General features: G+C 52.2%; 5 protein-coding genes across 5 annotated transcripts; all 5 read right to left on the bottom strand.

The window, feature by feature from the left end:
* Positions 1 to 54: 54 nt before the first annotated feature.
* NEUTE1DRAFT_150101 (uncharacterized protein) lies at positions 55 to 1,486 on the bottom strand (the record flags this gene model as incomplete). Its single annotated transcript, XM_009857925.1, has 3 exons — positions 55 to 249; positions 310 to 951; positions 1,055 to 1,486. 2 exons carry the CDS (start codon positions 1,325 to 1,327, stop codon positions 700 to 702), a joined length of 525 nt encoding a protein of 174 aa, XP_009856227.1.
* An 837-nt stretch (positions 1,487 to 2,323) lies between these two features.
* NEUTE1DRAFT_91049 (uncharacterized protein) lies at positions 2,324 to 5,668 on the bottom strand (the record flags this gene model as incomplete). The annotated part of the gene is made up of 1 exon (XM_009857926.1): positions 2,324 to 5,668. The coding sequence occupies one exon, from the start codon at positions 5,666 to 5,668 to the stop codon at positions 2,324 to 2,326; it is 3,345 nt and encodes a 1,114-aa protein (XP_009856228.1).
* A 931-nt stretch (positions 5,669 to 6,599) lies between these two features.
* On the bottom strand, positions 6,600 to 8,324 carry NEUTE1DRAFT_91054 (uncharacterized protein; the record flags this gene model as incomplete). Its single annotated transcript, XM_009857927.1, has 4 exons — positions 6,600 to 7,386; positions 7,466 to 7,753; positions 7,823 to 8,021; positions 8,097 to 8,324. 4 exons carry the CDS (start codon positions 8,219 to 8,221, stop codon positions 7,147 to 7,149), a joined length of 852 nt encoding a protein of 283 aa, XP_009856229.1.
* A 272-nt stretch (positions 8,325 to 8,596) lies between these two features.
* On the bottom strand, positions 8,597 to 10,013 carry NEUTE1DRAFT_72364 (uncharacterized protein; the record flags this gene model as incomplete). The annotated part of the gene is made up of 2 exons (XM_009857928.1): positions 8,597 to 9,154; positions 9,259 to 10,013. 2 exons carry the CDS (start codon positions 10,011 to 10,013, stop codon positions 8,629 to 8,631), a joined length of 1,281 nt encoding a protein of 426 aa, XP_009856230.1.
* Positions 10,014 to 10,767: 754 nt separating this feature from the next.
* On the bottom strand, positions 10,768 to 12,916 carry NEUTE1DRAFT_72366 (uncharacterized protein; the record flags this gene model as incomplete). Its single annotated transcript, XM_009857929.1, has 4 exons — positions 10,768 to 12,045; positions 12,120 to 12,245; positions 12,336 to 12,445; positions 12,764 to 12,916. 4 exons carry the CDS (start codon positions 12,792 to 12,794, stop codon positions 11,011 to 11,013), a joined length of 1,302 nt encoding a protein of 433 aa, XP_009856231.1.
* Positions 12,917 to 13,482: the final 566 nt, after the last annotated feature.

The raw sequence follows: 13,482 nt of genomic DNA on the forward strand, positions 1-13,482 counted from the left end.
ACGAGTTTAGACAAACATGGACCACACGTAGGAATCCATCACGCTATACAGTTTCTTACCGAGGGCTTTATGCGGCTCAGACGGTCTTTCACGCGAGTGCCGCTGCCTGGTGTTGCAGACTCATCATTGTGTGGAAACCCAATGAAGAGTTGATGCATGCATCTAAGCAAGCCCCGACTCTCTTAATGCTAGATATCATCACAGTAAATACTTTCGTATAGCAATGTTTTACGAGGCCAATTTGATGTCCTGAAAAAAAGTTAAATTAGTGACAATTACATGTGAGAAGGGGTGAAATTACAAACATACCTGTTAAGATCGTGGCAACGCGCCGACGTGTCCTTGATTTTGCTCTCTTTTGACGACACATCGGCTACTTGAGCGTAGTTCTTGGTTTACAGGTTGTCTCTACCTGAACCCGACTCTCTCTCCAATGTTCTTGTATCCTCTGTTCTCATCGATTCCCGTCCATTTTGGCTATTGTCCGTTCGGTTGAGGACCAACATAGCGCTGCAGCAAGCCTTGCTATTCCAGTATGATTCCACCCGTCATTGGAAAACTCCAGCTGGCTGGATACTCCTTGGTGTTGTAGTTAGCGGGAATTTAGCAGCCATATGCCCAGGCTTCAAAGGGCATTTCCTTCCTCCCATCCCATTTTTCGCGCAAGACAAAGACGCATCGAGTTGTTTTATCCCGTCATCACTCGTCCCTGCCTACGGGGCTGCGGCTCCTACTCCGACCACCCCTATTGCGGTTGCCAGGACCGTTGCGTCCGCCGCCGCCACCACCACCACCTCCACCACGGCCGCCGCCGCCGCCGGTCTTGCCTGGGGGTGGTCGCACAAAGGCAAAGTCCACCTGAATGGTCTGGTCGAGGAGCTTCGTCTCGTGGGCACCGTCGATGGCGGCGCGCGCCTCCTCAAGCGTCGGATACTCAATCAATGCGTAGCCCTATTTGCGCATCACGGAACGACATGATTAGTGACTCTTTATTTTTATTCCGAAATCCTACGCCAATAGGTGATAGAAGATGGAGGCGCAGCCACAAACGAACCTTGACGTAACCGCTTCGCCTGTCCAAGTTGAGATGCAAATTCTTGATCTCGCCAAACTCGCCAAACTTGTCCTGGATGGCTTCCTCATCGGCCTCCTCGTGTACGTTGGTCACCATGACGATCCAGCCTTCGATGGAGCGCACGGCAGTCGCCTTGGTGTGGGTTTGCATGGCCGCGACCTTGGCGGAGTTGGCGTTGGCGCCGCCGGAGGCAGCAGCATCCTCCTGCTGAGGCGAGAGGGGCGCATTGTCGACTTCCATGTCGTCACCCATTTTAGCAGCTTCTACGTTCTCGGATTTGTTGAGTGCAGGAGGTCGTAGATAGTTTGATGTAGTACGTTTGGGATAAGCGCGCTGAAAGCTGAGTTATATGGTTGGAGTTGTAACGTCGGTGGGTGGGAGAAGTGTTTCGTTTGACGCGCTGAATGTAAAGTGGTTTCGATCTAATGGTGGATGCGCGTGCCTGGCGTAGGTACCTCAAGTCGTGAACTGGAACTGAAGTTCAGGCCGCGGGCCCTGCCGGTGGCAGCAAACTGTGTGTCGCTGCAGGTAGGCAGGCTTAGAGGTGGACAGCTGGCATCGGCCCGGCAGCAGCTTCTAGACGCCTGGCTCTTCGTGATCAGGAAAGGGGCTACGGACATAAACATAAACAGACAACAGCGAGCATGACTTTGGTGAAGCTGGCCATTTACGACATGCAACAATTTGACTCCAGTCATAACGGACTTGATGGGACCGTTTTCGCTATTGATTAATGCTCTCTTCAAAATGAAAGGCTACCAGACTACTTACAACCCATACAACTTTCCATGCCCCTGCTTTCTAAGCTCCTGAAACAGAGTCGATGGATGGTTCGCGGACAATACAAAGGTATACGCAATCGTTGCGGTTCATCGGGAAGACTTAAACCTCTTTTAAACCCCAAAACGGATTTGTCAATTCTATTCGTAATCCTGTAGCCTTCCTATAATCCCTACATCAAATAACTCGAACGATGCTCCCGAGTTGCGATCGATACGACCACGGGGAAAGTCATACAACAAAAATTATTCCTCATGAGAAAAAGACCTGACCAAATCCCATACCATAGCAAACCAACGGAAACGCTTTTGTAACAATCCCTTCGCCTTGCTCGACATTAAGACGGAGAAAAGCAAACCAATTGCTCAACGCCGAGAAATAAAAGCAGACCCATGCAATGTGCTCCGAAGAAAATGCTAACGCCCCTGACCAAACTCATCATCACCAGTGCCACCGTCTCGTCCGGGTTTATTCATCAAATCCATTCCATGAAGCTTCCCGATTGTTCTCAGTCGCGCCATTAACGCGAAGCAGATCACTCAAAATGGTGATATCAAGTTCGGAGTCATCCATCAGCTGACCGGCATTCTTCTGTCCCTCAAGAACATCATGCAGCTTGTACAACTGCCCGCTCTTTGTCTCAAGCTCGGCTTGCAGCTTCTTGATCTCTCCCATGATCCGCCTACGCTCGCGCTGTCCGGTAGACTTGTCCAGGCTAAAATAAAGCTCATTCATATGCTTCAGCTCCATCTGAAGATGCTCAATTTCATCGCTAATCTCCTTGATTAACACCGCAAGCGCATCACCTGGCGCCATGGCGGGACGCATGGTTGGCTCCTCCTCATAATTACCATGGTCATTAACTGCGCGGTCCGAGACAGGGACAGGTCTGTCCACGCGAACAGTCTTCTTCCCCTTTCTCATATCCTCAACAGTAATCGGAGCCTTGGTGGACGGGCTAACATGATGTCCGTTCGCCGCGATACGAACACAGACATTGCAGTTATCTGATTTGTGGTTGCAGATTTGATCCAGTACCCGGCGAGCCTCCTTGCTTAGCGCGGGAATCGAATGACCAAGGCTAGACTGTTTATCGGTCTGCGTGGTGATGGTGGGGTTGTCCGAGTTTCGCCGCACGCGAGATGCAGGTCGCGGAGTCTCCTGACCCTGAACACCCATCGACGAAGGCCGGCGGCTCTTGCTGGTAGTTGCAGTCTTGACAGACTCGTCTTCGCTGTGGTGACTGGCAACGCTGAAACGGCCAGTATCTTCGTCAAACCCAAACCGACTCGACTTCTTAAGGATACCGACCGGTTGGCTTTTAGACTGGACCGCATCACCTGTTTGAGACGGTTGTGTGGTATTATCATTTTCGATTTGTCGCTGCTGATCTTCGAGATCTCGGTAAGTTTGCCTCAATTTCGCAATCTCGTTATCCATGACGCTGGCAAAATCGGTCCCTTGGGTCAGGTTAAGTTCCGTTGTCGGGTCGTCGTCAACATTCATAGTACCGCTCTTGCCAGTCAGATCGTTCGCAGCATATCCAGTGCTAGTGCCATTTCTCGGCTCGATGATCCGAGTGACCTTTGTAGGCTTGCCCAAAAGTTCCCTTTGTGAGATCTCGTTGATCTGGGCTGTCAACTGTTTGACCTTCTTGATAGCTGCCTCCCGGCGCTCCAGCTTTTGACGGAGAGATGCCTCCTTATTCTTGAAGTCCTCCTCCAAGCGGACGCAGTCTTCGGTATTGTCGTTCATGGTCTTCAGGAACTCAGTGTTGTTCTTAGTGAGGAGTTGGTTGAGTCGAACCACCTTATGACGATCATCGATCCACTGGCCCTTCAGCTCCTCATACTCGGCGCGAAGCCGCTGGTTCTCTTCAAGGAGCTTCTGCTTCTCATATTCTAGCTCGAGATTCTGCTCTTTGAGCGCACGAATCCTGCTTTCTTTTGCGCTGCTTGAGCCATCTCTATCATCAGTCCTGGTCGCTTGATTTTGCAGCTTCTGCTTCAAACGTTCGATTTCGGCCTCCAGCTCAGCGTTGAGCTCAATGACTGCAGTGTTTGTTGTCAACCCCCCGATGTTGTCGATCATCTGGTCCCGAGTGTTGATTCCTCTCTTCAGATCGGCGATATGTTGATCCCTGGCGGCAATTTGCGCCTGAAGCTTCTTGGTCTCCTTGAAGTAGCTCTCATTGTTACGTTCCATGCTCGCATGGTCTTGAACAATAAGCTTCTTCTCCTCCAAGATAGCATCATACTTCTTGCGCAAAGAAGCAAGCTCCTCTTGGGTGGAAGCCAGGTCCTTTTGTGCTGATAGGTGCTCCCGTCGGAGTTTGTCGTACTTGTTGGAAATTTCTTGGTTCGCTTGCGAGAGAGCTTCGTTCTTCAGTTTAAGCTCTTCATTGGTAGTGCGCAGAGTGATGTTCTCATTTTGTAGGGCGTCCTTGTCTTTGCGGTACTGAAGGGTGAACTCAAGATCTTTTTGCGTAGACTCAAGCTCAGCCTGTAGTCGCTTCGCTCTTTCGCGAGCAAGTGACGCCTGATGCAAGGCTTCGTCACGTTCCGCCGCGAGTGCTGTGCTGTGGATGTCTTGTACTCCAACCTGCCTGCTGGCCTGATCGAGACGATTCTGTAGCTGAGCAATCTGAGTCTCAAGTTGGTACCCATTCGCCTGAGCATGTCGGCCAAAAGAACCATCGGAGTCTGATCCTATGGCACTGTCTGATGGTCTCCTAGTCTTGTAACGCTTAAGCTCAGACTGGAGCTGATTGACTTCTCGCTGAAGCTTCTCCGCTTCGCGCTGGAGCATGGCGTCATGATCATGGAGCTCGCGAACTTCCTCCTGGAGCTTATCCATGGAGACAAAGATTTGCTCATCCTCCTCAGGAATGCCGACAGCATTGATAGATTCGTGGTCGCCGGACTGACCGAGCCGTACGCCGTTCTTACCAGACTTGACGAAAACAGGGACACCATCCTTCATGGCATCAAATCTGAGGGCGCCTGATGTCCAGTCGGGCAGATGTCTGAAAGCCGGAAGAAAGAAAGATCGACCTTCAGTAAGGCCCGCATTAGTCTGATCCGCAGCAAGGTCCGAGTTCAGGAAGGCGTTGAGACTGGCATGTATAGGCCGGGATTGCTTCGGTGGTAGCGCGCTTTGGGCTAACTGGTTTTTGTTGGCTTCCTTCTCGGTACGAATCTTGGAAACGATATCCTGGAGAGAGCGCTTGGGGACTTCTGGTGAAGCAACTCTGTTTTCCATGTTGGCGTTGCTAAAACGAGAGCGACGAGCGCCCCGGCCAGGCGATCTGGACAGAATGGTTGAGCAGTCGGACTCGTTCTCAACTCGAGGCTGCATCTCCACACGGGTCTTCTTTTTAGGATCCAACCCGTAGTTGAGGAGGTGCTCCTCCGTTAGCTCGGTGATGGGGCGGACGTTCTCTTTGCGGTTCTTAACTTCGGGATATGGATTGTAGCCCATATTGGTATCGAAGTTCTGTGTTGTTGGGGCCGTGTCGTTAATTGGGCCGGTCCATTCAGGAAAGGCGCGGCCGATGGCCGAGGTGTTTAGCATGGTGGCCTGTTGCTGTTCTTGTTGCTGCCGTGAGCCGAAACGGCCGGAGCGAGTAGCGTGTCGCTTGGTAGGGAACCTGTAGTCCTCGCTGGCCTTGCGAGTGCCCTCGTCGTCGGGATTAAAGGAGAAGGCCGACAGGTTACGTGAGAGGTCCTCGGTGGTGGTGCTAACCGTGTCATGGTCGCCGGTGGATGAGGGCGGGGAGCCGAAAGGGTTGTTTTTGAGCCGTAGTTGGTACATCTCGCGTTTTAACCTAGAGATATGCTTCGGTTTGCTATTGTGGGATTTGGTATTTCTGTTGATGTCCATAGCAAGTTGGGAACCGAGGTCGGAGGGGCGCGTCGAGCGTGGTGTTGGCCAGCGTCCAGTCACGGTTGGTGGACGGATCCCTCTCTAGCCAACCCGGAATCAGGGCAGGCGCAAGCAGCGACAACACACCGGCAAGACTCTCGCCGCTCGAGCGCGTTGCGCTTTCTTTTCTGCGGGTCGCAAGTAGCCGCAATGGAAGGGGTATCCGTGAAAATGGTCGAGTCGAAAAGGAAGCACAGCGATCAGGAACGAGCGCTTGATAATTCAGCTGAAAACCGAGATCCTGTGCGCATGCTGAATCGGGGAGCGAAATCGAAATGCGGCGCGATTGATTGAAGTTGCGAGTTCCCAAAGAGCCCAACGTCAATGGTGTTGCACCTGCAGGGGACAGGGCCAAGCGGGTTTGGATGCGACTCGGTGGAAAGAAAACGGGATGTGTGGGTGCAAGTGGAAGTGGCAGGCTGGGAATTTGGAGAAAACGCGATCTGATGGAAACCAGAGCTCTCATTTGTCCATTTGCTGCTGCATTTGTTTACATCCACTATAAGGGAGCTTGAAAGTGGGGTAGCCACGGTCGGCGTGTTCCTTGTGGTGGACACCCAACTCGGAACCTGCTCCGTTCACTGCCCTCAACACTAGTGTACCGCTGTTAGCGCTTCCCCTATTATTGACTGGCTGGATCGCCTACCGTCTATCTGCTGGGTACCACTTGCAGCTCCTGGCTCATTGATGCAAAGGAAACCTCCGCTGCCTTCCCCAAATACATGATGATTCTACGTCGTGAATGCAGTTTGCACACTGAAGTATTTTGTATTAAATGAAGGCAAAAACCACCGAAATTCAAGAAGTCAGAGCATTGGAGACACCGTCTCTCTTGCATTTTCGTTTCCGCCCGCCTATCGGGCACCAAGCACGGCAGCAAGGAACCATCGGCATAACCCGCACAGCATTCAGGTCCATCCACGTCTCACCTCGTTCCCGTTTGAGGTGACCGAAGCAACCAAAGAGACGAGGTTCAAATTGCGATCGTTGCCAGCCACCTCACTTTGTGACAATCCCGCAGTTCTTGACCATGGTACGTTTCCTAGATGAATTTGGTCCATTGATGCTCCCTTACTTCCTTTGAGGCAGTCGTGGGATGGCCGATGTGCGGCATCATCAGACTTGACAGAGACAATCAAGCCGCCACCGCCCTAGGCAACTTGGAATTTTGACCCGTTCTTGGTACATGGTCTGTATTTCTAGGTTTGCCTATCAAATCAGTCACGCTGTTGTATATATGGGTGATAATCTTGAGCATCCCCAGCCATTCTTAGCGTGCAACACAAGTCAGTCGCACATTGACCGCTTGCAGACGCCTAATTATGGAAGTATTCGTGCATCGATCTCCAAATGTGCATCTTTGTTGCTTAGCGTTCCCCCGCAAGACGTCTGCTCTGAACCTCTCCAAGAGCCTTGGTGCCGCTCAGCACGGTGACGATGCCCACCACGCCAGCAACAGGAAGGATCTGGAACAGGTTCCAGCTGGTATAATACATGAAAAACACACCCTCCATGGCCACGATGGAGCCAAAGAAGGTAAGATGCGACAAGGGCGCGGCGCCGAGAGCCTTGGTCAGGTGGTTGAGGTTGGCGCCGAGCAAAAGCCACTGCCGAAGAAAAAAAATTGTTAGCACCAGCAACAACACCGCACGTGTTTACAGGTGGATAATGAATATAACAACTCACGCTGATGAAAAGGGCCGGAACTGTAGCAGCCACAGCAAGGGCGAAGAATAGCGAGATCACCTTGGGCGGGCTTTGCGGATCAGGGCGGAATATGTGGTGAATCTCAGGCTTCTTGCCGTAGCGGATAGGCGCTTCATACTTGGGCAGCGGGGTGTTGGGATCCGTCTGGATTTCGATATCAAAGACGGGGGTATTGACAGCGCGAGCTTCACCGAACGAACCGATGACCACGGAGGCCTTGAGGGGCTTGGGCGACAAGAGAAATTGAACAGGGAGATCCTTCTGGGACTGCATTGCGCCGAACTGTTAATTCCAAGCTCTCAACGATCCGATGTTGCCTTTCGTGGAGTAACTCACAATCTGTACCACCGCCTTGCCAGTATCCTTAACTGTCAAAGGAAAAGGGGCCTCAAGGCCAGTCTCCTGTTCTTTGATGGTCACAAAGGCCTGGTGAGGCCGCTTCGCCTTGCCATCTTCCTTCGCAGTCAAGATGACCTTGACAGTATCGGTGCTTCCAAGTCCAACGGGTTTCGTAAGAGGGGCCTTCTGACTGAACCTGCGCAAACGGGTGTTAGTAATTGAGGTCTGTGGGAGGGGCATATAATCCCATGGTCTTCGGGCGCGAACCTACTTCTCCTTGATAGCATCACTGCCTTTCTTGGCAGCAACCGAGATACTGGCGTCGTCGAAGCTCCAAGACGATGCTGCCTGTGCAGCGCCCGCCGCAAGCAGCAAGATTGCCTGAGTTAATCGCATCTTTCTTGATGTGTGCTAGGAGTTCTTTTGTCGAAACAGAGCACAGTTTTACGGCAGAAGCGCAATCGATTCGTAAATCCGTAGATGCGCCAGTGGTGAAACTTTGGGGCATTCAATGAACACGTTCAGCTTCCAGACGGCCAGAGCTCCCATCCATGCAAGGACGTACCGTATCCGCCAAGACAATTACGTGGAGGGTAATTACTTGATTCACGCCCGGGGTTCGCTCAAATACTCCCATCACTTACACATTCGATATGATCATACTTTCTTCTCAACTTCAAAACTCGTCGATACAGTCACTGTTACGGTGTATGTTTTCAAGGTAATTACTTTTTGTTCATGAAAATTCAGAGTATAATTGTAGAAACTCTAGCCGTTTAAACCTAACCAGCCCTCCCGTATCACTAGAGCTCGTCTTTCTCCATGCTCCCGCTGCCTTTCTCTTTCTGCGCAGCGCAGCTTTCCTGCGAAAGCACCCCATCGAGATCCATCCACTCAGCAACAAATGCCGTCATGATCTTAGCCCAGTCCCTCACAGTCGGCAGATCAAGATGTTCCCCATCATCATCCATAGTATGCCACACGGGCGGGAACGGCGTGGGTATGATATGCAACACCTTGACACCACGTTCCATGAACGGAACATGATCATCCTGTATATACCCCCTCGTAAACCGGTTATACGGCTTCTCGCTATCCGGTAAGAATGGCGAAGCGGGAGCCGTTTCCAAAATTCCCAGCTTTCGTAGCCTGGTCTCGATTTTGGCCAAGTCTCCGTACGCCCCGTGCGTGTCCCAGAAGTAGGACGGAATCCGGGGGTTGCCCGCTCCCAGGAGATCCAGGAGCACGAGCAGGCTGATGGACTCTAGCCGGTTAGAGTGGGTTGATGAGTCCTCGTATGGAGATGATTGCCAGGCTTCGGCCAGTGCTCTGCCGGGAAAAATAATATGTTTATTAGTACGGATTCCAATGATTTCATCATCAACACAGCAGAGGACGACATCCATCCCACTACAGGAGTAGTAACCACATACCTAGAGCCATAAGTCGAATCCGTATTCGTCCACCTCTCCCAAGCCTCCTCACCATCAAACAACACAATCTGCACTCCCTTCTCCTCCTCCTCTTCCCCGCCTTCCTCATCTTCCAACCCATCACCAGCATCCCGCTCCCCACCTCCCTCCCTCTTCTCCTTCGCGGCTATGACCTCCTCCCACCGTCTCCCCAACGCCCCATCCACCGCCCTCGCCACCGCCATCAAAATGGCACAAGGCGCCGCGCTATCCACAGCCCCAATAAACCCCTCCGGTCTAAACAGACTATCATAATGCGCCGCGAGCGTCAACCTCTTCACATTCCCGGCCTTTGCCCAAGGTGGGTCCCTTCGTAGAATCAAATTCGCAAACGGGATGAGCTGGGACCCTGTTGCGGGCGTCGTGGAGGTTGAATTCTGCCACTCGAGCGTCCAGTCAGGTAGTTGGGAAGAAAAGAAATCGACAAAGTGCTGCTGGACGAGGCGGGAGCCTTCGGTACCGGGGACGCGTGGGATTAAGATGGGGGCGAGGAGAGAGCTAGACCCGAAGCCATTGTGGATGTCGAAGTCGGAGGAGGGCCCAGAGGGTAGGTGTTGGAGGGTGCAAGTGGACAGAGGGGTGTAGGCGTGTACGCCCATGGTGATGGTGGTTGTGAGAAGGAGGGCGGAGAGGAGATGGCGTGAGAGTGAGGTTGAAGAGCGGTGCCACTGGGGGTTGTTCGGGTCAAGCCCAATGTGCCGTGCCATCGTCACCATCTCCCTAGTCGTTCCGGACGCGTTGCAACTTGAGTTGCGGTTGTGGTGCTGTTGACGAAACAAGTTGTCTTGAGAGTTTGTTTGGTTGGCCGGGTGACAGGTCGTCTAGTCCATGGTTGGTAATAATTCCGCAGGCCAATGTTTATCTCTAAATTCCCCCGGAAACTCAAATGCAAGAACTCAAACACCGGCGAACTATCCGGATGGTGCAATGGTCTGACTCCCACAACTTCATCCTACTGAATCAAGCGAGGTCTTTCCTGACATAGAAATGAGATCTAGACGCGCCGAAGAAAGGTGTTCTCGACGGACAGGGGTGGTCTAGTACCTGGTCCGAGTGTGCTCTCACTAACAGCCCCTAGAAGTGATGTGCGGGGAAAGGGGCCAGATCGCAGAATCCAAACATCTCGTTCAGTTGAATGGTACCATCCAGATCATGGAACTGAGGGACCACGTTCTGTTAGTGCGGCTTATGAACTCCTACTTCAACTTCTGACGTTTCCAAACGTAGAATCGAGTCAACGAAAGCGACTACATTTAGTGGAAGTCCTTCTTTCATGTATTGACCAACTTCATTAAAGAGCCATCTCGACTCTGTCATACTCATCCCTCATCCTTCATGAATCTATCCCGATTATTTGGGACATCCACACTGACAAACTCAACCAAAGAAAACTGTTCTGTCCACTGCTTTTCCAAAATGTGTTGCCCTTGATCCCGACGTTTCCACGCACTGGTTCCTGTTTTCGTTTTTCTTGATCTTTCCTGACATTAAACCCATAACCTTGAGGGTATCTGATATATATGTCGTGATACCGATGCATTCCGAGCTCTATATGCGAAAGGTAACGCTGCACACGCCAGTCTAGCCTTTTCGGCCGCTCTATGGTGTAATTCGATTCTAGTATCTCTAAGCTTCTATCCAAGCCAGATTCAAAATAGGTGCAAGAAAAGAACTTTCGGGTCTTTGCGTTGCTTTTGTGCTTACGCGCTATACTTAATCCTTCTTCGCTGGGCCCACGGGGACGGCGGCAGCAGCCTGCGCCGCGATCTCCCTGGCGATCTGTTTGTTGGCCATCTGCTTCTCGAGGGGGATGGTAAGGCAGTTGATGCCAAGGAAGTCGCAAATGCTCGTGGTGACCAACCAGGCCCAGCGAGAGTAGACGACGAAGGCAAACGCCAGGTAAGCCCACAGGTAAAGGTGCTCGAATTGCGCCGTGACAGCAGGAAGCCCGAAACGAGGGAGGTTTCCGATCAAGGCACCTCCGATCAAAGGCCAGAGCATGACGGTCCAGTAGGGAAAGGGCTGCTTAGTGAGATGAGCGAGAATCATCTTGGTGGTCATGCGGCCAAAGACGAAGCTCATGGTAACACAGAAAAGCACCAGGTGGTTCTCATCCATCAATGTCGAGTATGGGCTATAGAGCCAAGTGCCAACGCTGAGCGTGAAAACGACTATAGGGGTCCACTCGAGGAAGACCGGAAGAAGAGGCTCGTTGCGCGACAGGCGGGCATTGACTACGTTGATGATGCAAAACGGAATGTGGAAGAACATGGCGCCAATGAGGAAGTAGACCCAAATGTCCTGAAAGGAGGTGTCGCCCAGGTTCTCTTCGTTCAACCCGAGGAAGCTGAACAGGTGGAGGTTATCGGCTAGTCTTTCGGACCAGATTTCAGGGCCATACCACCCGCTGATCGCCATCAGCAAGCAGGCGATCAGGATTCCTTCTGTAGGTCCGTTGATGTATCCGAGGTAGAGGGTGTGGGTGTGATATGTTTCCCAGGTCGAGAACCACATGGGCAGACAGGGACATAGCGCGGTGAAGACACCGGCCTTGGTAGTACCCAGGCCCATGGCGGCAGTTTCGAGCAAGCTAGCGAGTGTGCAGTTGAGACTGTCGATGCCATGGTCGAAGAGCTCTCCGAGGCCGCTAGAGGTTCCGGTGCGTCTCGCCTGTTTGCCGTCAACATTGTCCATCGTCTGGTACGCGAAGAGGCCGAAAGCGAAACTGAAGTATAGCCATGAAGGACCCTACACGGTAAAATCATGTCATCGGTTAGCAACGAAACTGCTCTTGATGCCTTGGATAGTTTCGAGGGTCTTACCGGGCCAACCAGATCTGGCATGAATATCAATAAGAGGCCGACATTAGCCACAATAAAGGAGAACCCAATCAGGGTCACCATGTTGGGGGCAACCCATAGTGGCAGGAACTCGACGAAGGCATTCCACTACCGCCTCAATCTTAGCATTTGATGTCTTTCGCAATGTTCACAGGCCTGTCGAGACGGAGGGAGGCGCTCGCGTTGGGGCAAACATACGTAGGGCTTAAGAATGTAATTGGAGACGGGCGACTTGTCGACGGCCGAATATTTGTACGTCTTGAGGTGGATAAGCGCATCGTCCGAGACGCATTCGGCGGCGGCTTTCTCTGCAGATATCGAATCCTTCATGTCAGCAAGCTGGAGGTAACGACCGACTTGAATCCCCTGGTGGACGATGCGACGGAGATGGCAATAACATAGACCACGCAGTAAGTGGAAACTCAAAGTAGTAACCCGTCTGCGGTCACGGTCGTGGTGACATGTGCCCTGGAGAGTGGGTCTTGGGCAGATGGCATTCGCGCGGGCAACTTCGGGTGAAGGGCAGGCAACTGCCTCGCCTGGACAATGGCCGACGGGGGGCAGGTTGGTTGGCAGCAGGGCAGGTTTGTTAGGGGGCCAGGATTGTTACAGAAAAGGTAGCGCACTGTTACTTCTGAGCAAACTGGGAGTGGCCATTTTGCTCGATTCGCCTACCACGGCCAAAACAGCCAGGCAGACACAGGGTGGTCGGGTTGGTTTTTCGTAGTTCGTTTCCGCCGCCACTTGAGACCGAGTTATGCGGGAAACCGTGTCTGCAGTGGGTGGAAGATTGTTGCGGGTGACGAGAGGCGGAGTGCGAGAGCGCGGGGCGCGATGTTGAAAGGAGTTGTACCAGGAAGGAATTCAAGGCTGCCAGATCGACCCTTACAACTCTTTGCTTTTGGAGCAAGGCTACAAAATCCCGAGAGCAAAAAAAAAACCGGGGGGCAAGTTTGGCGGTGACAGCACTCCAAACACAAAAACATTGGTTACGTATTACTCAAGGGCCCAAAAGGGTGGTGGGCGAGCTTCTGACTCTGGGCGCCAAGGCTCTCTTCCACCCTCTCCTCAGTATAGCCTTGGCACGCCTAGGAGCCGCACTCACCACCCTTGAGTGAAGGAGGCGACGGAAGATATCGATCATGTATACTACAGTAAGCAATTATATTCCACCTTTGCGGTCTCCAATCCCTAGTGCGGTCCCACACAAACGAGTCGCAACCCGAAGCTTTACACTATATTCTTTTTTCTTTCTTTTTTTTTTTTTTCCCTCCACAATCTGCTTCCCTCAGAAGCCGACTGCTCGCTGGGACTCAGGTAGGTAGCCCAGGCTTCATCCGAATAA

The sequence above is a fragment of the Neurospora tetrasperma genome (assembly GCF_000213175.1).
Source record: "Neurospora tetrasperma FGSC 2508 unplaced genomic scaffold NEUTE1scaffold_81, whole genome shotgun sequence".
In the NCBI taxonomy this organism is placed as follows: domain Eukaryota; kingdom Fungi; phylum Ascomycota; class Sordariomycetes; order Sordariales; family Sordariaceae; genus Neurospora; species Neurospora tetrasperma.